Source organism: Lissotriton vulgaris, chromosome 3_2 (genome assembly GCF_964263255.1).
Source record: "Lissotriton vulgaris chromosome 3_2, aLisVul1.2, whole genome shotgun sequence".
Lineage (NCBI taxonomy): Eukaryota > Metazoa > Chordata > Amphibia > Caudata > Salamandridae > Lissotriton > Lissotriton vulgaris.
The window spans coordinates 149760085-149784128 of record NC_141690.1 but is presented as its reverse complement, the minus strand read 5'-3'; the positions used below and the strand labels follow the sequence as shown (position 1 = coordinate 149784128).

Genomic DNA, 24044 nt, shown 5'->3' with positions numbered 1-24044 from the left:
CTAATCTCCTCACAGAGGTCCTCAAACCGCAGTCAGGCTCCGCGGAGCCCCTCCTGCCGTTCAATGAGGCCTTGTGTGACGTTCTTCTGGGCACTTGGTCCAAGCCCGCCACAGGCCCGCCTGTGGACAGGAACGTGGCCAGACGCTACCGCCCGGCACCGGGCGACCCATGCTTTTTGTCCACCCATCCCACCCCCGAGAGTCTGGTCATCCAGGCCTCAAACTCCCAAACCGCATTCCCGTCGGCCCCGCCCGACAGGGAATCCAAGAGATATGAACAGTTCGGGAAGAAGGTTTTCTCGTCTGTGAGCCTAGGGCTGCGGTCTGTGAACACCGCCTGTCTCTTGGGCCGCTACACCCACACTCTATGGGACACGGTTGCGGAGGTGCTGCCTAGATGCCCGGAGGAGGTCCTGGCTAAACTCAGCCAAGCCCTTGCGGACGGCCGAGATGCAGCACGCTTTTCTATCCGGTGTGGGCTGGATACAACGGACTCACTGGGCAGGGCGATGGCAACGACGGTGGCGGTTCGACGCCACGCCTGGTTGAGGTCCGCCAACTTCTCGGCCGATGTCCAGGCCACCCTCCTGGACATGCCGTTTGATGGCCGTCGCCTCTTCGGCGACAAGGCAGACCATGCGCTGGAACGTTTCAAGGACTCCAGGGCTACGGCCAAGTCCTTGGGCCTTACGGCCCCACGCCAGCAATCGGGTGCCTTTCGCTCCTTTCGTGGCCACGGAAGGGGCGCCCCACCACGGACCGCCAGCCACACACCGCAAAATGTCCAGCAACGCGGTGGCGGACGTGGGAACCGCCGTGGCGGTCGGGGCCCGCGGCGAGGCCAGTCCACACCTCCCTCAGCAGCACCTGCCTCAAAACCTTCCTAGTCCGAGTTTTCAGGCCCATGTGACGCCCGTGGGGGGCAGGGTTCGCCATCACCTTCCCCACTAGCATACAGTCACTTCGGACAGGTGGGTGCTGCAGATTGTCCGAAGGGGCTACTCCCTCCCCTTCGAGACATCCCCTCCATCCATGCCACCACAATGCCACCGTGTGTCGGGGGATCACTTGCAACTTCTGCAAGAGGAGGTCTCGGCCCTCTCGGCCAAGAGGTCCATTGAGCGCGTTCCTGGGCCAGAAGTAGGGTGTGGTTGTTACTCCCACTACTTTCTGGTGCCCAAGAAGGGCAAAGGGGGCCTACGCCCTATCTTGGACTTGCGGAACGTCAACGGCTTCCTCCGAACAGAGAAGTTCAAGATGCTCACTTTGGCTCAGGTCCTGGCTGCTCTGGACCCGGGAGACTGGATGGTAGCGTTGGACCTGCAGGACGCCTATTTCCACATCCCCGTCCTGCCGGCCCACCGGCGTTACCTGCGGTTCACGGTAGGCCAAGAGAACTTTCAGTTTACCGTGCTCCCCTTCGGCCTTACCAGCGCCCCACGGGTGTTCACGAAAGTGATGGCGGTGGTCGCGGCTCATCTGCGCAGGCAGGGGGTATCAGTCTTCCCCTACCTCGACGACTGGTTGTTGAAGGCGGGCTCGCCCCAGACAGTCGTCAGCCACCTCCAGACTACGGCCGACCTCCTGCACCTGCTGGGGTTCTCCATCAATGTGCCGAAGTCACACCTGTGTCCCTCTCAAAAGCTCCTCTTCATCGGAGCGGTTCTCGACTCGGCGCAGTTTCGGGTTTATCCACCCGAGTGAAGGACTGGGTTCTTTTGGACCCAGCGGTGCCAGGGCACAACACCTGAAACCTTCGTGGGTAACCTGTTCCGGCGTACAAGTCACAGAGACACGGGACACTTCCTTCGGCGTCAAAGAGTCAAGGTTTATTTACTGCAGGGAACACAGAAGTCACAGGAAGTACATCGAGTGTAGTTCGGGGAGACTGCTTCAAATTGGTTCTGTGGATCGCTCCTTTTATACAGTTTTTACCCATAGGCTAACATTGAACACAAAGGTTTACAACTCAGTTCCCACATATAGCTCCCAGAGGGGTCGCTTTGGTCGGTTTGAAACACATAAGGTCCGGAACATAACTGCGGAAACATTTGGCGGTTCCCAACTGTAAAAACCCATCTTCCCACCATTAGCAAATTCCAATCAGCAATCAAGTAGATCGAAACAAGAACGAAGACAGGTGCAGAGGAAGACGGAGACAGTGGGGAGATCGGAAAGGGTGTAAAAGGGGAGGTGTCGGGAAAACACGAGATACAGGCATCAAAGGGACGTGCCTAATGAGATGCACGGCTGAGACAATAAGTCCGTGCGGCAAGATGAGCCTCGAGCGGCGCCACCTGCCTTACAGTAGCAACCCCCTCGTCATAAAGACACTTTCAAAAGACATGTGTTTTTCGCAAATATCTTGGGAGTCCCAGGGTCGCGAAGCGGACAGCGTCCGTTCGCTGACTACTTGAGGGCAAGAGACAAAATGGATGCCGTATCTAAGATGGAACCCGTGGGTACGGATGAAAAAGCCCACGTAACAAACGAACGGTTTAAGTTAGCACAGCGAAACTGCGCACACTTACTAAACAATTCATTTGCGGTTCATAGATACCAGACTCGACCATATTCGTACGAGTCGGAAACACCACTTACAATTGTCACGGAACCTCAGACGCTCCTTTTGCCCTCATGTAGGCAAGCACTAGTCGGAAACTTTTCTGACATTCATCCGTCCATGGTAAAGGAGTTGAAACATCCTTGCACGTAAGAGCCACCAATGGTTTCGCTAGCAATGAAAAATTAGGAATCCACTGCCTGCAGTACGACGTGATACCTAGAAAGGCACGCACATCTCTTTGGGTGTTTGGCACAGCCATTCGCGCAATCGCTGCAATTCTCTCTGGGGTCAATCTCCTTCCCTCCTTTGACAATAAGTGACCTAGATAGGTTACTTCTTGACAGCAATATTGGAGTTTAGAAGGTGACACCTTGTGATTTAACTCACAGAGATGTTGCAGCAACGACACCGTAGCAATTTTGCAAATGTCCTGAGTATCAGCAGCCACCAATAAGTCGTCGACATATTGGATTAAAGCCGCACCAACCGGCAACCGAAACGCATCCAGTTGACCCTTCAAAGCTTGACTGTAAATCGATGGACTTTCACAGTAGCCTTGAGGAGCGCGTTTGAACCGGAAGCTACGTCCACCAAGAGAGAAACCGAAAAGGTCCCTGCTCTCCTCGGCGATCGGGATGCTGAAAAAGGCATTTTTCAAATCAATCACCGAAAACCATGAAGCAGTAGCTGGAATCAGAGTCAGTAGCGCCGTGATGTCAGGCACAACAGGGAATTGAGGAACCACAATTTTATTCACCTCCCGTAAATCGATAACAAAACGATAAACAGGTGGTTTGGTAGGATCAGTACGTTTAAGAATGGGCAGTACAGGGCTATTGCACACGTTTCCCCGAGTCTCCTCAATAACATCTTTCTCGATCAAATCATAGATGATCGTCAACAAAGCTCGTTCACCATCAAGAGAGATACGGTATTGGGGAATACGTGGCAATCGCACATTCGATCTCAACTGAACAACATAAGGGGAGATATCAAGTAGGCCTACATCATTGGGACCCGTCGCCCACAAAGACGCAGGAAGAGAATCCAATTCCGGTGGAAGCTTATCAAGAGACAAATACATGGGAGAGACTACTCTCTCTCCTAACGTAAGCTTTACACCCGCAGGAGAACAATACAAAGTCGCATACAAACGTTTAAGCAAATCCAGACCCAAAAGATTTTCGCCACAACCATTGGTTAAAATCAACGGAGCTTCGAGCTCACAAGGCCCAATTTTAAGGGGCAAAGGGCGCGAAACTGGATTGCTAACTGGGGCGCCAGAAAATCCAACGGATACATTTGTTAAGCCAGACAAAGGTGCGCCAGGGAGTTTCGAATGCATGATAGAACTTTTCGCTGCACCAGTGTCCAACAGAAAAGGCTCAACGACGCCCAATGTAGCAACTGCGACGTAAGGCCCTCTCTGATCAACCGGAACTGATACCACTCCCTCCTTTTGTCTTTGGCTGTCCTAGTAATTACTGTCGTCAGTCCCCTGATCGACGTAATAATCGTCTACATTGTACTGCGCAGATCGTCCTTGCGATGATCCACGTTGATCGAAACAATTATTAGAATTTGACGAGTTGTCGGAACGGTCGTTCTGAGCACCACGACCTCTACCACGTGATGCATTCTGTGAACCACCACGGCCTCCTCTGGACGAATTACCACTAATACGTTCGTTCAAAGCGGGACAATTGAATTTAATGTGTCCCTCCTGTCTACAATAAGCACATTGATTATACCCTAACGAAGATCTTTGAAAAGAGGAATCGTTACGCGACTGCGATCTATTCGATTGCGACTGTGATCTATTCTGCTGAGACGCATTCTGATTAGAACGCGGCGGATACGCTTGTTGTAATAACACTTTAGTTTTCAGCTCTTTTGTCTTTTTATCAGCTCGGTCATTTTCTTCTTTCTCTCTATTTTCATAATATTGTGCCGTAGCCAGTATCTGAGCTGAGGTAGAAACGGCCCATGCACTTTCTGAATTCTTCAATTTATTGCACAAATCGGGCAATAAGTTCGATACAAATTTATCCACAAACAACCTCTGTCCACCCTCAGTACCCATATCCTGTCCACTATGATCGACAAATGCTTCCTCAAACCTCGTAAAGAAGTCTGATACACTCTCATCTTTCTTCTGCTTACAGGCTGACAACTTGTCCCAATTTACCCTCATAGCTGGCATAAGCGTTTTCATTAACGTAATGATTCGCTGGGGAAGAAGTTCAATCAACTGATCGGGTTTAGCAGCAGCCACTTGTCCAACATCTGCCGCTGTAATGGCAGCCCAATCACCACCTAATTCGTTTGTGTGGTCTTGGTGACGAATCTTAGCCCATACCGGTTGTGGTACGACGTTGCCGAACAACATGTCGATATCGGCAAGATTCATTATCGTAGCATCTACGAGCTGCGATAATTCCTTATAATACCCAGCAGGATTTTTACGAGGATCGGGCAAAGATTGTTTCACCTGAAGCACTTCCGATCGTTTCCATGGGAGATGTATCCACACTCTCTGAAAGTGTGCTGCCACTGGAGCATTAACATTAGTATTATCAGCTGGTATCCAAACCGGCGGAACTTCACGCATAGGATATTGGCCAGACTCTGCTTGTTGGCGTTCAATATCCTCAACAAACAGTGCGTGAGGAATAGGAGCGAGACGAAAAGACAGCAACTGCTCAATAGCACGTCGGACATTAGTATCGACTATCAGTCCAGTTGCGAACTGAAGCCGAAGATTAGACAGGGCAGTCAGCACCTCGTCAGGCGCTACGGCCGCTATCTGATCATGTAGGAGTTTACACATTTCGTCAAACACATATCTCTGAGTCGGTATGTTGAATTGACTAAATGTTTCAAGAACAACTCGGGGTGGATTTCTCTGCGGATTGTCCATCCAACCCATCGCCATATTGTATAGCGCAGCGCGTTCCCTATTACCAGGAAGTTGACTACGTCTCTGAGGTGGACCATCAGAACCAGCGGACCCAAAAACAGGTCCGAGCGACTGAAAGAAACTAGCCGCAATGGGAGAATTACGATTACGAGTAGAGGGACAAGAGTAAGACACAGGACTAACAAGAGAAGGAGTAGAAACGTTAGCAACAACAGGGGTTAACAACACAGGAGCAGTAGCGTGAGTGGGAGTATGTGGAAGCGGAGGAGCAGTAGGAATAGAAACAGACACAGGAGCAGGAACAGTCGGAAGAGCGGGTGCAGGTTGAGGAACTGGTGGAGGAATAACAGGTGGAAGAACAGGTACGGCAGGGACCACAGGAACTGCGGTACCCTGTACGTACGGAGGTGGCGACTTCATAAGATAGGACATTAAAGGATCCTCAACTGCCTCTTCCTTCGTATCCGACTCCGCAGGCAAAGCAGGATAGCATTTATCTATGGTCATACGTTGTAGCCTCTCAAACACTTCCTTATCCTTATCCTCCTTATCACGCTGAAACTGCTCAGCTTTCTTTACAATGGTAGCAACATTATCTCGCTCACTACGTTTATTTTGTCTGATTTCTTTCTGTCGGGCTTCTTTGCGCCACAACCGAAAGGCATCAAACATGGCCGGCCTAGATTTACGTTCGAACAACTTTATTTCCAAATTATCTAAGATCGACGCTTCGAAGCTACCGTGAGGTGGCCAACGAAGATCGCCGTCTTTCTTTGTATATTTTATCCAATAATCGTTAAAAGCAATCGGGCCTAGCCCATGTTTGCTATATAAGTCATAAGTAGGAGTTCCAACCGGAGGTATCGGACACGAGTCCTCCAGCAGGGAATCCGCACCACAAGGTCTATAACAACTGAACAAAGTACTGCGACCAGGCATCTTGCACACTAGCCGAGTTTCACAAACTTCAAGGGTTACGGGATTTACCAAGTCCCAGCAAGAACAAAACCCTCGGTTTTTGGCGGCTGCAGTCGTCAAACAAATACAACAACAAAGTACGCTAGCAAAGTGTCACCGACAAAAACACTCACACAGCGTATACAACAAAACAACACTAGTGTTTACAACAAAGACACTCGCTAAAGTGTCTACAACCAAGACACTCGCTAAAGTGTCTACAACAAAGGATTCTGGGAGCGACCCACAAATACTTAACTCAAAGATCAATGGCGTCCTCAGGAAGGCCCGTCAATCGTCTCGCTATACCAAGGTCTACGCCAGGCGCCAAAACAGGTCTACAGTCAGGGCAGCAGTCCGTCGCAGCCGTCAGGAGGCGGGAATCTTCGCGGGAAAAGTCTTCGGGCCACTTATTTCGACAACAGGATCGATGAAGCGGGGTGCACCTTCCCTCGGAGATTTCACACGAAGTTCCTCACGATCGTCGGGCTTGGACCGGTACCACTGATGCAGCCCCACGTTGGGCGCCAACTGAAGGACTGGGTTCTTTTGGACCCAGCGGTGCCAGGGCACAACACCTGAAACCTTCGTGGGTAACCTGTTCCGGCGTACAAGTCACAGAGACACGGGACACTTCCTTCGGCGTCAAAGAGTCAAGGTTTATTTACTGCAGGGAACACAGAAGTCACAGGAAGTACATCGAGTGTAGTTCGGGGAGACTGCTTCAAATTGGTTCTGTGGATCGCTCCTTTTATACAGTTTTTACCCATAGGCTAACATTGAACACAAAGGTTTACAACTCAGTTCCCACATCTAGCTCCCAGAGGGGTCGCTTTGGTCGGTTTGAAACACATAAGGTCCGGAACATAACTGCGGAAACATTTGGCGGTTCCCAACTGTAAAAACCCATCTTCCCACCATTAGCAAATTCCAATCAGCAATCAAGTAGATCGAAACAAGAACGAAGACAGGTGCAGAGGAAGACGGAGACAGTGGGGAGATCGGAAAGGGTGTAAAAGGGGAGGTGTCGGGAAAACACGAGATACAGGCATCAAAGGGACGTGCCTAATGAGATGCACGGCTGAGACAATAAGTCCGTGCGGCAAGATGAGCCTCGAGCGGCGCCACCTGCCTTACAGTAGCAACCCCCTCGTCATAAAGACACTTTCAAAAGACATGTGTTTTTCGCAAATATCTTGGGAGTCCCAGGGTCGCGAAGCGGACAGCGTCCGTTCGCTGACTACTTGAGGGCAAGAGACAAAATGGATGCCGTATCTAAGATGGAACCCGTGGGTACGGATGAAAAAGCCCACGTAACAAACGAACGGTTTAAGTTAGCACAGCGAAACTGCGCACACTTACTAAACAATTCATTTGCGGTTCATAGATACCAGACTCGACCATATTCGTACGAGTCGGAAACACCACTTACAATTGTCACGGAACCTCACGAGCAGCGGGTTCGGAATATTCAGGCTCTGGTTCCAATCTTCCAGCTGTTATCCCGAGTCTCGGTCAGGTTGACGCTCCGGCTTCTGGGACTGATGGCCTCCTGCATCCTTCTGGTGCGTCACGCCAGGTGGCGGGTGCGGGCTCTGCAGTGGGACCTGAAGTTTCAGTGGGCCCAGCATCAGGGCAACCTGTCCGATCATGTCCTGATCTCGGAGGGCACTGCGAGACAACTGCAGTGGTGGCTCACGGACCGCGACTGGGTCAGTGGCAGATCCCTCTCCCTACCCCACTTGGAGCACGTAGTTGTGACGGACGCGTCCCTCCAGGGCTGGGGGGGCCACATGGGAGAGGCGGAGATCAGAGGCCTCTGGTCTCCGGCGGAGTCCCGGCTCCATATCAACTTGCTGGAGCTTCGGGCGATTCGTCTAGCACTGAAAGCATTCCTCCCCTCTGTCCGGGGACGTGTAGTGCAAGTGTTCACCGACAACACCACCGCCATGTGGTACTGCAACAAACAGGGCGGGGTGGGGTCGTGGACCCTTTGCCAGGAGGCTCTGCGCCTATGGCAATGGCTGGAACATCAGGGCGTGACCCTGGTGGTTCAACACCTGGCAGGCTCTCTGAATGCCAGGGCGGACAAACTCAGCCGTCGGTGCATGATGGATCACGAATGGCGTCTGAACTCGGACGTGGCGCAAGGTCTCTTTCAGCAGTGGGGAGAGCCTTGGTTAGATCTATTCGCCACAGAAGAGAACGCGCAATGTCATCAGTTCTGCGCGTTGGAATTTCCAAGGCGGCACTCGCTCGGAGACGCTTTTCGTCGCGAGTGGAGCTGCGGTCTGTTGTACGCCTTTCCGCCTATACCACTTCTGCCCAGAGTGCTGAAGAAGATCAGGCGCGACCGGGCCCAGGTTATCCTTGTGGCTCCGGACTGGGCACGAAGATACTGGTATCCCGAGCTACTCAGCATGTCAGTCGATCCCCCGATTCGTCTGCCTCTTCGGGAGGACCTTCTGTCGCAGCAGCAGGGGACGGTCCTGCACCCGAACCTGTCCAGTCTCCACCTACAAGCTTGGAGATTGAGCGGCGACAGTTGAGGCCATTTGACTTGCCTCCTGAAGTCTGTGATATCATTCTGGCAGCCAGGCGTCCCTCCACAAAGTCGGTATACGCCTGCCGGTGGAACAGATTTGTGGCCTGGTGCACAGCAAAGGCTGTGGATCCTCTCTCTGCACCCCTTTCGGAAGTGCTGCTCTTTCTTCTTTCCCTTGCCCAGCAGGGCTCTGCCCTGGGCATCTTAAAGGGTACCTTTCTGCTCTATCGGCCTTCTTGAGGCTACCAGATCAACCTTCTTTATTCAAGTCCCCTATTGTAAGTAGATTTCTGAAGGGCATCACGCACATGTTCCCTCCTGTTCCCTTCGTGATGCCCCAGTGGGACTTGAATCTTGTTCTCACTTATCTGATGTGTGCTCCCTTTGAGCCACTTCATAACTGTCCTCTTCGTCTCCTTACTCTGAAGACTGCCTTCCTGGTTGCCATCACCTCTGCCAGGAGAGTGAGTGAGCTCCAGGCTCTTTCTTCTTCTCCACCTTTCCTGTCTGTTCATCCTGACAAGGTGGTGTTACGTACACGACCTTCCTTTCTGCCCAAGGTTGTCACAGCCTTCCACATCGGGCAGTCCATTACCTTGCCCACTTTCTTTCCGCCTCCGCATCCCTCGAAAGAGGAAGAGAGGCTCCACCGCCTGGATCCAAAACGTGCGCTCTTCTACTACCTAGATCGCACACGCCAATTCCGGGTGGATGACCAACTCTTCGTTGGTTACGTGGGCGCGAAGAAGGGTAAGGCGGTGCACAAGAGGACCATCTCTAGGTGGATCATCCTGTGCATCCAAGCATGTTACTCCATGGCGAGGAAGGAGCCCCCGGCTGGATTGCGGGCTCACTCCACTCGGGCCACGGCAACGACAACTGCTCTGGGCCGAGGTGTCCCTCTGCAGGACATTTGCCAGGCAGCCACGTGGGCCTCGCTGCACACGTTCGCAAGACACTACTGCCTGGACAGTCAAGTCCGGAGGGATGGCTTCTTTGGCCGTTCCGTCCTCCAGGACTTTCTGGTGTGATATTGGTTCGCAGACCCACCACCGGGGTTGGTATTGCTGGGGTATCTATTCTAAGGTAAGGAATCTATCACTAACGTGTCTCTTTCAGATGCACAAGTTACTACTTGTGTAACGATATATCTGTAAGAGACATTAGTTAGTGATAGATTCCTTACCGACCCATCCATCCTCCCCGTTCTGCGAACCGATATCTAGGGTTAAGGTCATCCCCTTTCAGGGCCCTAGTTTCATGGCACCAGTGTTAGTTCTATCATGGCTCTGCGTATCTGGCGCGGAAAAGCTGTGTGTCAGAACTGACGTCAGCACGCATGGGCGCCGTCTAAGTACTCCGACGACGTCATCCCGGCGCTACCGACGCCGACGACGGACGCGGAGCCGCAGACGACGCCTACCGGCGCGCAGGGGTATTGCTACGCAAAAGTTTCCGGATTCAGTCTGACGCCTGGGGATATTCTAAGGTAAGGAATCTATCACTAACTAATGTCTCTTACAGATATATTGTTACACAAGTAGTAACTTGTGCTTTTCTACGTCTGCCCCATGTCATAGCGATTTGCCTTCGGGCATACAGGACAGCAGGGCATGCAGCTTACGACTGTGAGGTACGGTGTCTTGCACCAGTCCCAGTAGTCCCAGGTGTGGCCCTACTGCATCATTTCTGCCAATGATTTGATTGATTGCGAGGAAGATATCAGAACTGTTCTAGTTCCGGGCAGCTCCATGCCATATGTAGAAACGTAGGTGGTTCATACCTGCATCTCCAACACCTGGCGTTCTCTCTCAGCCCCATGCGATGTAAGCTAATGGGTGTCCTATAAAATCTATGCAGAAATTTAAAATGAATAAGACGTAGTTTATAATTAGGGGAGAGTTCCAACAGTTGCCTGCAGCAAAAATTCCATTGGTCTTCATCAAGTTGGGGATCTAACTCAGTATTCCACAGCTCTAGGGATCGTGGCTTGATTATCGGGGCCTGATCCTGTATGGTTGTATACAGTCTGGTTACCAACTTTTTCGGCGAGGCCCTTGCAAGTAATGCTTGTAGGGCTTGGAGCGTGGGGGGTGCCTCCGGGAAGGCATCGCCTAGCGATTGGCATGCCAGTCGGAGCTTATGGTAAGTAAATCTCTCCAAGAAAGGGACCTCATTCCCGTCTACCCCGGATGGGGGGGGGGGGGGGCGAAACGAACCGTCCGGGTATAAGTCAGCAAAAGTTAGCAACTGAGAGCCGTCTAGTACAGGCGCTCCACTCCCCACCTCTAGGCATCTCAGCATTGGGTTTTGGCGAAGGTGGATTGCGGGAGCATATAATTGAGGAAGATTCGCCCTTTTCTGAAGAGCTCTCCAGGCCCATCTAAGCGTGTTTGCGGTGTCCACGTCCTCGCCAGGTCTAGGCACTGTCTTGTATACCGCCACTGTCAAGGGCAGCGGCGCCATGGCATCTAATTCTACCGCCACATGTGGTTGATAAGGATTTGGATACATCCAAAAGTGCAGGAATTGGGCCTGCGCGCATAGCGCATTTAGCTGCATATCTGGCGCCCCCAGCCCGCCCTGGCGGAGGGGCAATGTCAAGAGTTTGTATGAGATCCGTGCCTGGCCTTCCACCCATATCAACGACAGCAGGTGAGTTCGGAGACACCTAAAAAATTGAAGCGTGAGTGGAATCGGTATATTTACGAAGAGATATAGAAACTTCGGGAGTATGACCATCTTAGCCAACGCCACCTTTCCGGCAATTGACAAGGGGAGTTTAGCCCACATTGCCACTTTTCCTTTGAGCCACATGACGGCTCTTCCGAGGTTCATGGTCCAAATGTCCTGTAAATTTCGACACAGCCATATACCCAAATACTTGACCTCCTCCGCCTCCCATTGCAGCGGATACTCCGACACTACTTCTGGAGTACCGTCCGTGAGTGGAAATATAACCGATTTTCCCCAATTTATCGAAATTCCCGATTGCCCTCCGAATTTGATGAATTCCCTCAGTACTGGGTCTAGATTCTCGGAAGGGTTCAAAATGTACAAGGTGACATCGTCCGCATACATCGAAATTAAAAAGCTCTGGGAACTGAAGTCGATACCCCTGGCAGTGTGATACTGTCGGACGCACGCTGCCCGTGGCTCCTTGGCAATGGCAAACAGGAGTGGTGATAGTGGACAGCCCTCGGAAAAGCACCCATCCCGACTGACCACGCACGGAACCTAGGCGTCATCCTGGATTCTTCACTCTCAATGAACAGACAAGTCAGCGCCGTATCCTCCTCCTGCTTCAACATTCTTCGCATGCTCAGAAAAACATTTCGCTGGATCCCCTCCGAAACAAGGAAAATAGTCACCCACGCTCTGGTCACGAGCCGACTGGACTACGGAAACACCCTCTACGCAGGTACTACCGCAAAACTCCAGAAGAAACTCCAACGAATCCAAAACGCCTCAGCCAGACTCATTTTAGACATCCCACGCAACAATCACATCTCTGGTCACCTTAAAGACCTCCACTGGCTACCCGTCAATAAGAGGATCACTTTCCGACTGCTTACCCACGCACACAAATCACTCTACGACATCGGTCCAGAATGCCTCAACTCACGACTGTCCTTCTACACCCCCTCCCGCCAACTACGTTCTTCCAGCCAAGCCCTCGCCACTGTACCTCGCATCAACAAGACCACCATGGGAGGCAGATCCTTTTCATACCTGGCTGCTAAAACATGGAACTCTCTCCCCGCTTACCTTCGCCTTACCCAGAACCACCTAGCATTCAGAAAGCAACTTAAAACGTGGATATTTGACAAGTAATTCTCCTCCCCTTCCTAAGCGCCTTTGGGTATGTAGTGCGCTATATAAATCCTTTGACTTGACTTGACTTGACTTGTCTGGTGCCATGTAGGATCGGGAATGTGTCAGAGATCAGCCCATTAATACGCACCCTGGACAATGGGGCAGTGTACAGTAATTGTATACGCTTTATAAATAAAGGGATAAATCCCATCCGGGTCAGAATTCGAAACAGGTAAGGCCAATCCAGGGAGTCGAATGCCTTCGTGGCATCTAAAAATACCACAGCAGCTTTCACAGAGGGATGTAAATAGTGCAAGACTGAAAATATAGTCCTGAGGTTGTGAGATCTCGAGCGGCCCGGTATAAAGCCAGACTGATCTGGGAGAGCCACTATCGGGAGGAGTGGCTGGAGGCGGGTGGCCAGCATCTTCGCATAGATTTTTACGTCCACATTTATAAGCGACAGGGGACGGTGTGAGTCCAGTTCAGTGTCGTCCTTGTTCGGTTTAAGCAGTGCCATGATCAACGCCTCCCTCATGGAGGCTGGAAGAATTTCAGTTTCTAGGGCTTCCTCATAGACCGCGTGATGTATTGGTGTTGCTATCATTTATAAGCAACCAGACGTTATTGTTTAAATTCACGGATCATTGATTACAAGGGGCGATAAAGAAACTATACCCGTCCTACCCTGCTTAGCCACCACAACTGTCCACGCTACAGCTACTACTTACAGCTCCTACTGCTAAACACATGGTGTCTAGACTTTATGTTAAATTTCAGGAAGATATCGCGGACACTACATGCGAGGCATTGGGGAAGTGGAATTATAGTCTAGATGAACCGTTAACAGATTATTAATGGACTATAACCTGTTCACTAACGGGGTTATCAATCCCCAATGGAAACTTACGTATGCTGCACTATAAATATCTGCACCAGACCTATGAAGGCTATGAAGATATGGTTTACGTACGGATTCTAAATGCCAACGATGCAACGCAGAAATAGCTGATTTTCTACATCGTGCATGGTCTTGTGTAACAGTGGCAGAATTTTGGGAAATAGTTACACAGATGTTGGGTGCTATGTTGGGCATTACTTTTGACTGCTCGGTGCGTACATGCACTGGGACTTGTTCCAGGTGTGTGGGTCACTAAGCGCAAATTTTGTGTAATTGCATTACTGCGAGCCAAGCGCAGAATATCACTATGCTGGGGTAGTGGAAAGGCCCAAAGGTTAAACAGTGGGTCAAAGATCTGACGTATTGTAAAGATACCTTGCAAACATATGAGGAGGAGCTACCCACTGGTTCAAAGCCTAGAGATTACTGGAAATATTTGGTTGAATATTTGCAAACGTACCAAGTTGACTAAATGTGCTTAATAGCCGTACTGTAACAATGCAATCACAGATAACAATGTAAAGTTGCAAAAACCGGATGATGGATGTTGTTGTACAACGGTCTGTATGTTAATTACATGTTGGACATTGTATGTCTTTTAAAATGCTATTAAAAAAATACACAGAGAGAAACAAAACATATTCTCACATTTACCTGTAAGAAAAAATGTCAGTCAAAACAAATAGCAAGTCTCAAAATAAAATTTAGGGCCCCATTAGGATGGCGGGCGGATTGCCACCGCCAGCCTGGCGGGGAAAATCCGTCCGCCATCCTTCCCTGTATTCCCCCCGCCATATTAGAATGGCGGAGGGGACCACGGCGGAGGAAAACACCGCCCGCCACTTTTCTGCCCCGGTCGCCTTGCGGCCGGGGCAGAAAACGAGTAACATGCAGGCGGTGTCTGTCAGACACCGCCCGCAATATTACAATGGGCATTTTACAATGCCTTTCCATGGCGGCATTGCCGCCACGGAAAGGCATGCGGTGTTCACTCTGGGGGCCCCCTGTGGGCCCCCAGAGTGAAGGCCAAAGGGGGGTGGCACACAGGGGGTACCTGTGGTACCCCCCTGCATTTACATAATCAAAGCAGTAGGCACCGCGCGGTGCCTGCCGCTTTGATTATGTAAATGCTGCAAAGCATTTTTAATATTGTGGCGGGCAGAGCACAGAACTCCGCCCGCCACAATACTAAAAATACAGGATGTGCCCGCCACAGTGGCGGGCACATCCTAATGCTGCGTGCGGGACCCCCGCCCTTAGGGCGGGCGGTCCCGTTTTCCGATAGGATGGCGGGCGGGCAAAGCCCGCCCGCCATCCTAATGGGGCCATTAGAGTTCAAAATACCAAACAGAACCTAGGTTTCAAAATTCCAAACAGAGTCCGAACGGATTACCAAATTCCAAACAGATTACCAATGAAATACCAAGTCAAGACGAATACCAAGCCAAGCAAAGCTCAAACAGATCCAAACCAAATGAACACATGAACCGGTTCAATCCAGTTTTACCTCATGCGTAGTCTCCGCCTCCCACCTGTCGATCCTTCCTGATCTAAAGATGCCCATCCAGAGGCCCCAGTCAAGGCTAGCAACCACCAGGAAGATCAGAGTTGGAGAGCTGAAAAATCACCTTGGACCACGAGCAACACTAATCTCATCAGGTGTCGCGCTCCTCAGCGAAGTCCGTCTTACCGACCTGATCTCCTCCCCCGGTCCTACTCCCCTTGATGGGGACCCACGTACGGGTGCCAATTTGTGGAGCAGATCAATTTTAATCTGCTTGGTGCAGGGTCACCACTCTTGCCACGGGTCCTTGTAAAGTAAGAAGGAATAAACAGTGGAGCGAAGTACAAACCATAGGTAAATTATTAAGTCATTCATGAATGGGTCTCCATCCGACCAGTACCATCAAGATACCGAGGACAGAACACACTGAACTATGGTTACATGGGTTTATATAGTGAAAACCACAGACAAGAAACACCCAGAGGTAAATAAGGCTCTGGGAAGAACACACAAATGAGACAATCGGTAAAAATCAACAACCTTGGTGCCTTGTGTAACTGTCGCATCTTTAAGCTGCATAACAAGATAGGTGTATCTGAACAAACTTTATCTAAGGCTTTACTATTGTTTAAAATACACATGAAACCCACAGTGCAGACATCAGCTGTCCCTTTGTGCTGAGTTTGCATGTTTACGCAGCCTACAATGTCTCAACTTTAGATTTGTGACCTAATGTTTATGCAGGTGGCGTCAAGGATAGAGTCAGGCTGAAACAGCCCAAAGGTGAGTATGGATGAAGCATAGCTGAATCAGAAAATGAGAGATTCAGATTTTAAGGTTTCACATCTGCGCCAGTAGGTTATGATGATTGGTTCCATGTTGGCATCATCTGCTCCAGAAGTAACTGGTGTCAGTAGTCTGGGCACCCGCCCGGACACTGGCCTATTCTGTCCTCCTACTATGGCTGAGGAGAAAGGGGCTTCATTTGCCATAGTGGTGAGGAGGTTGGCTGAGGTCTTAGACCTTAAGCTGTCCTCAGCGGCAGTCAAGACTAAGGTCTTGACAGAGGAGCTTTTAACAAGGTGTGCCCCCACAAAACACCTTGAAGGAAGCCCTCACTGATGTCCTCCTCAGGGCCTGGGCCAGGCCCTGCACAAGGCACATCTGTGCACAGGACGATTGCCTGCAACCATCGACCTGCTCCTGGAGAATCAGCATTCCTCACCCACCCTGTAGAGTCTAGTCATCCATGCCTCCACATCCAGAGTCAACTGTGGTGCATTCCCTAGCACACCACCGGATAGGAACCCAAGAAGCTGGCTAGGGATGTTCTCTACCGCGACCCTTGCACTGCAGTCCATGAACACCATATGCCTCTTGGGCCAGTATACTCATGCTGTATGGGACTCGGTTGAGCAGGTGCTGTTCATGGTCTCAGAGGAGGCAGGCTTATGCCCTTGATTCACAGAAACCATATTGCCCATGTCACCATTCTCGTACCGGCTAATGTAGGACCATCTCTCCCTGCTGCGTCAGAAAGTGCGGGATCTTTTGGCCAAAGGAGCCATAAAGAGGGTACTGACTTCAAACATGAGTTGCGGTTTCAAATCCCACTACTTTCTGCTGCCGAAGAAGGACGAAGGCCACCACCCTATACTAGACCTGCACCCTTTCAAATGCTTCCTGAGAAAGGAGAATTTGAAAAAGCTCAGGTTGGCTCAGGACCTGTCAGCCTTGGACCCTGTAGACTGGATGGTAGTGGTGGACTTGCAGGATGCCTATTTCCATATCCCTGTCCTACGGTTCATGGTGGGAAACATGCATTTTCAGTTTGCTGTGCTTCACTTAGTCCTTACCAGCGTCCCTCAGCTGTTCACGAAAGTGATGGTGGTGGTTGCAGCCTGCCTGCAGAAGTCAGGGGTGCCAGACTTCCCCTACCTCGAAGAATGACTGTTGAAGGCGGGCTCACCACAGGCGGTTGTCCCCTCCTCCAGACTGTAATGGACTTCCTGCATTCACTGGGAAGATGGAGATCAGATGACTCTGGTCTCAGATCCAAATCCACCTGTTGAAGTTGAGAGTGAGAGTTACTTGGCATAGAAATCCTTCCTTCCTTCCATCAAGAGAAGGCTGATTCAGGTGTTTACGGACAACACCACCGCAATGTTGTACTGCAAGAATTATGGCGCAGAGGGGTGTTGGACCCTGTGTCATGAGGCTCTGCTCCTATGGACATGTCTGGAACCTCAGAGCATTTTCCTGGCCTTGTAGCACTTGGTGGGATCTCTGAGCTCCAGGGTGGAAGAGCTTAGCCATTGATGCTTTAGGGATCCTGAATGGCGTATTCACCCTCAAGTGGTGTAAGGTCTTGGACGCGACTGGGGGAAAACCTTTGTAAGATCAATGCACCACCACCAAGAACACATAATCTCAGCTCTTACTTACTTTCGGTAATGGCATCTGGTAAAGGCAAAAAGAAAAATTAAGGGACAGAATGCAATGTCAACCACCCCACTATAGAGATCTGGGCCTAAATCCATTGTCTTTTTGCTCTCCATGCCATTCCAGATTGAACGCAGCCATATCCAAATCAGTCTTGACCGTGCACTAAATGGGAACAGTCTAGCCTGAATTACCAAACCAGGTAATCCCTGGACTAGATACATGCATTTTAGGACTGGTTTCAGGGTTTCACCCCTCATCAGCCAGGAAAGGCTGACTCTGGTGGCATGGAGATCACAGGACCCACGTCTAGGCATACTGGTCCCACTCAGGGTGACAAATGCGAGAAAAAACGTTGATGGACAGAATGCAGAACAATGTCATACATTCACCGCAGTACAGAGATATGGGCTTAAATCCATCGTTTTTTTGCTCCTCATGCCATTCCAATTTGAACCCAGCTGTATGCAAATCAGTCTTGACCCTGTGCCCAATGGGAACTGTCCAGCCAGAACTGACAGGGCAGGTTCTCCCTGGACTGGAAACAAGCATCCTAGGACTTGTTTTGGGGGCTTACCCCTCATCACCCAGGATAGCCTGACTCCAGTGGCCTGGAGAGCACAGGACCTGCGTTTGGGCTTACCCGTCCCACTATGGGTGATAAATGCAAAAAGAACAATTAATGGACAGAATGCAGAACAATGTCGTACATTCGCCCAAGTACAGAGATCATGGCCTAAGTTCATTTTTTTGCTCCCCATGCCATTCCAGTTTGAACCCAGCTATATGCAAATTAGTCTTGACACTGCCCAAAGTGGGAACAGCCCATCCCGAACTGCCAGGCCAGGCTCTCCCTGGACTGCAAACAAGCATCCTAGGACCTGTTTTGGGTTTTCACCCCATATCTGCCAGGAGAGCCAGACTCCAGTGGCATGGAGAGCACAGGACCCACGTCTGGGCATACCTGTCCCACTCAGGGTGACAAATGCAGAAAGAACAATTGATAGACAGAATGCAGAACAATGTCATACATTCACCCAATTACATAGATCTGGGCCTAAATCCATCGTTTTTTTATTCCCTTTGCCATTCCAGTTTGAACCCACCTATATGCAAATCGGTCTTGGCACTGCCCCAAGTGGGAACAGCCCAGCCCAAACTGCCAGGCCAGGTTCTCCCTGGACTGGAAACAAGTATCCTAGGAATGATTTCAAGGTTTCACGCCTCACCAGCCAGGATAGCCTGACTCCAGCAGCATGGAGAGCCGGGACCCATGTCTGGGCATACCCGTCCCACTCGGGCTGACAAATGCAAAAAGAACAATTGATGGACAGAATGCAGAACAATGTCATACATTTGCCCCAGTAGTAAGATCTGGGCCTAAATCCTACGTTTTTTTTGCTCCCCATACCATTTAAGTTCGAAGCCAGCCATATGCAAATCAGCCTTGACCCTGCGCCCAATGGGAACAGTCCAGCCAGAACTGGCAGGCCTGATTCTCCCTGGACTGGAAAGAAGCATCCTAGGACCGGTTTTGGGGTTTACCCCTCATCAGCCAGGATAGCCTGAGTCCAGTGGCATGGAGAGCACAGGACCCACGTCTGGGCTTACCTGTCCCGCTCGGGGTGACACATGCAAAAAGAACAATTGATGGACAATGTCACACATTTACTCCAGTATAGGGATCTGGGCCTAAATCCATTGTTTTTTGCTCCCCATGCCATTCCTGTTTGAAACCAGCCATATACAAATCAGTCTTGACACTATGCCCAACGGGAACAGTCCAGCCCGAACTGCCAGGCCAGGTTATCCCTTGACTGGAAACAAGCATCTTAGGACCGGTTTTGGGGTTTCACTCCTCTTCAGCCAGGATAGCCTGACTCCAGTGGCATGGAGAGCACGGGACCCACGTGGGTCCCGGGCTAACTATGCCACTGAATTCAAGCAATCCTGGTTGATGAGAGGTGAAACCCGGAAACCAGTCCTTGGATGATTGTTTACGGTCCAGGGAGGACCTGGCTTGGCAGTTCGGGCTGGACTGTTCCCATGAGGCTCAGTGGGTCAAGGCTGATTTGCATATGGTCAGGTATAAACTGGGGTGGTATGGTGAGCAAAAGAATGATGGATTTAACCCAGATATCTTGACCGGGGCTGAATGTTTTGATTTGTTCTGCATTCCATTTATCAATTGTGTTTCTTTTGCTTTCCCTCTCTAAGTGCACCTGGTATGCCCAGACGTGGGTCCGGGGCTCACTGTGCCGCTTGATTCAAACTATCCTGGCTGATGAAGAGTGAACCTCCAAAAACAGTCCTAGAATGCTTTTTTTCCAGTCCAGGGAGGACCTGGCTTGGCAGTTCGGGCTGGACTGTTCCCATGAGGCACAGAGTCAAGGCTGATTTGCATATGGCCAGGTCTAAACTGGGGTGGCATGGTGAGCAAAAGAATGATGGATTTAACCCAGATCTCTTGATTGGAGGTGGATGTTTTGATTTGTTCTGCATTCCGTCCTTCAATTGTGTATCTTTTGCTTTTACACCCTAAATTCGCCGGGTAAGCCCAGACGTGGGTACCGGGCTCACTGTGCCACTGGACCAAGCTATCCAGGCTGATGAGGGGTGAAACCCCCAAATCGGTCCTAGGATGCTTGTTCCCAGGCCAGGGAGGACATGGCTTGGCAGTTTGGGCTGTACTGTTCCCATGAGGCACAGGGTTAATGCTGATTTGCATATGGCATGTCTAAACTGGGGTGGCATGGTGAGTAAAAGTATGATGGATTTAACCCAGATCTCTTGACTGGGGGTGAATGGTTTGATTTGTTTCTGCATTCCGTCCATCAATTGTATGTCTTTTGCTTTCTCGCACTAAGCGCAACGGGTATGCCCATACGTGGATCCTGGGCTCACTGTGCCACTGGATTCATGCTATCCTGGCTGATGAGGGGTAAAACCCTAAAACCGGTCCTAGGATGCTTGTTTCCGGCCAGGGAGGACCTGGCTTAGCAGTTTGGGCTGAACTGTTCCCAGGAGGCACAGGGGCAAGGCTGGTTTGCATATGGCCAGATCTAAACTGGGGTGGCATGGTGAGCAAAAGAATGATGGATCTAACACAGATCTCTAGACTGGGGGTGAATGTTTTGATTTGTTCTGCATTCCGTCCATTTTGTGTGTCTTTTGTTATCTGGAAAAGAGCCTATTTAGCTGGAGATTTCTTACCGACTCTCCAATCGTCCCATTCTCTGAACAGGTACTTCATCGTAAAAGGTCTGTGTAGGCCCAAGTTCTACGCACTGATCAAATCAGCCTTGTGACAAGTCTCCATGTTTCTGGCATGGAAATAGTCATAATAAGAAACTGATGTCAGCGCTCTGGGGTGGCGCCAATATAGGCACGGCACACTTCACTTCAGGCGCAGCTGATGCAGAGCGGTTCGACAAAACCTACTGGTACACAGAGGTACTGCTCAAGAATTTCTAGATCCACTCTGGCACCTTAAAAATCTCCTACTATAAGGAAGCTGGGGCTACATAGAGTCTCAACCAGATAACGCTTTCCGTGTTCCTTAAGGATCGGGTGATACACCCAGATTTCTTTAGTATTAGATATGAGACGGACTCAGGCATGAAAAGATGCTTTGAGAGGCACAAAAGAAGGTTAGGTGCTCCAGCTAAAAAGGCAATACCTCCATCAAAATGGAAATGAACAAATAATTTGACAGTTGTCCCAAAGTCAACTGGAGATATGGACGATTTATTGTCCCTTAAGAGACACAGCAGGTATATCCATGATTTTATAAGCTTGTTGATGTGTGAAGTTGTGTGAAGTTGAAGACTATAATGAGACCAAGTGATTTGGTGAATGGTCCAAAAGATTATAAAACATCTAGTGGGAAGAGTGAGTAAAGACATTTATGAACTGGGTTGGGAGGTAGTTGTTTGAAGAGAGTTATAGGAACTCAGTATTGTTCAAGTTCAATTTTAGGGAGAAAGCAGATATTCATTTTTCTAGATATAACACTTGCAAAGACCTTGACATTGAGTGAAGGGCAGCATGTTTTAGAGTTTGCTAGAAAAGACTGATATAAGAAGCAAACCATATATATCTCCCTAACACTTAACAGGTCTGCAGTGAGGCCTGCTTGGAGCAGAGTAATATGCTGAATGAAAACCACACATGCTTAATGAATAACATGTTCTATATTCTAACAGCCACATTCTCTGCAGGTTGAAGCCTATTCACGAGGGCCAGTGTGGACATCTTCAATAAATTTAACACAGTTGAATGGGATAAAATAACATTTTTGTCAGCAGAATGGATCATTCTATTTATTTTTATGTCCTTTCAGACTCGTGAACAACTACAAGCTGATCTCATCCGGTGTCAAGCTAAAATTGAAGATCTAGAAAACTCCCTTATTGCCAAAGGACAGGTAATAGGCTCCAAGCCCCTCCTCAAAATGATGTCACTTCTGATCTGTAGCGTGTTCATTGCCCTTCTCACATGTTGGTGTTCTTGTGTCTCATTTCCCTTCCATAACTATTAGGGAGTTGCTTTTTAAAGAATCTATATAAAGTAATATGTACTAAGTTGCTATCAAAGCAATAGTTGGATAGGTCTGAATTGTGGAGATTTCTATATTCTTTACCATAATCATGTTTCAGTTAGTTTTTTCCGTATAGCGTATTGACACCGCTCAGAGTCTTTACTATATTCAGATCACCAGCAAATATTAGGTCCACCCCGGATAATCTCCCTGCTTTTATTTTTAATATGTTAGTAAATAAAACTACTCAACCTCAATAACGTAATTTATGATAACAATCTATTAATTTTATTTTGATGATTTATCTTGGTATTCCATTTCCTTCCAATAGGACATCTATTCAAAACTGACAAAAAACTATCAATCTACTTTCCTAGGGAAAAAATAATGGCTCAAAAATAAGTCCACATTTAGCTCAACACTTAATGTACAAGGTTAAGAAAACTTTTTTCTATTGCATTGCTTTTAACAAAAACATGATTATTGTCTTAGCTACAATAATATTTATCAAAAGAGAACTGTTCAACAGAAATTCTTTTAATTCATAAGCGTTCACAGTAGTTATGGCAACTTTAAACTTCATGTCACATGATCTAAAATGAATGTTGTGCTGCATTAATAAAAACTACATAAAGGTCATTATGCAAAACACAATGTACATTACACTAACTACCGTTTCTGGTTCCTGATATTCCCCCAGAACTCTGGTAACAATTTTCTTGGTCTGTCTGTAATATGCTCCAAATTACTTATCTAATAAAGTAGTTAAAATCTAGACCACTAGGCACTAAGCTGTTTTATCCTTAGGACAAACCTTCCTATTCATGCAGTCCTCTTAACCTCTTAAGCGCTGCTGACGGCCAACGGTCGTCACGAGCGCTACCTCCCCAGTGCTGCGCACGTCCATTGGACGTCCATTCAGCACTAGTTCCAATGGACAGCGCAGCACTGGGGAGGGATATTTACACGCAGCTAAGGTGATAATGGTATTTAATCCTGATTTGTTTACTGAATGGGGTTTTTCTATTCCCCAAATGTGTCACAACTGGAATCTTGCTGTACAAAGTTGATTAAAGAAATTGCTTCTGATACCTAGAAAGTCTTTCTTAAATTGATCAACTGTCCCTTGTATACAAGGATTTGCCCTTGTGATGTGGAAAATGCTGGTGTCCACATCAATATAGAAGTAGTCACCGAACTTTGGGGACATAGATCATGTCTGCTATGTTTTTAAAACATGTTTTTCAGCCAGAGATGGTCCAGTCTTACATGAAGTAAAACAACATTCTTGGTCCTTTTCAAGCTGGCTTCCTTTGAACCCACTGTTGAATCAGTACTAGATTATTTGAGGATTAAGGTGAATAGTGCTCAATTTGTCAGTGGCATATGACACTGGACACCATCATCTTCTACTCAGTAGCATGTCCGAAATTTGGATCCATGGCCTGTCACTGAGATAGAGTGAATCATTCTTCTTGAGTTGAATAAAATTAGTGGCACATCCGCCTTATGGATCTACTTTCAGATCTGCTAATAAATGATCAATAACCAGTCAATTTACCCTTATTGTTTAATTACAATATGTCCCCAATAGTGTTTACCTTTACATCACCTGGATAAGATTTTGTTAATCAGCTATTTAAATCTGAGATGAAGAAACACTGACAACAAATACCATCTCCGCATTATGAATTACCATTTTCTGGTCACAATCTTTGGATGCTGGTTCCCAACTTGTTTGGGTGGCAGTCAACCTTGGCAGATATGACTGATTATGTACTTTAAATACTGTCCTATATTGGAGCAGGCACCTTTAGATTACTTTATCTTTCACAACTGTTAAAGGTCATTCT

The 24044-nt window shown here is 49.0% G+C and overlaps 1 protein-coding gene across 1 annotated transcript in view; it reads left to right on the top strand.

Annotated features, from left to right (window-relative positions):
* LOC147725440 (janus kinase and microtubule-interacting protein 1-like) overlaps window positions 1–24044 on the top strand; it is a 1438523-nt gene that overhangs the window by 1253342 nt on the left and 161137 nt on the right. Inside the window, exon 12 of the mRNA XM_086964109.1 lies at window positions 21994–22077. Coding sequence (XP_086820235.1) covers window positions 21994–22077 — 84 coding nt within the window. The remainder of the gene's footprint in view (window positions 1–21993; window positions 22078–24044) is intronic.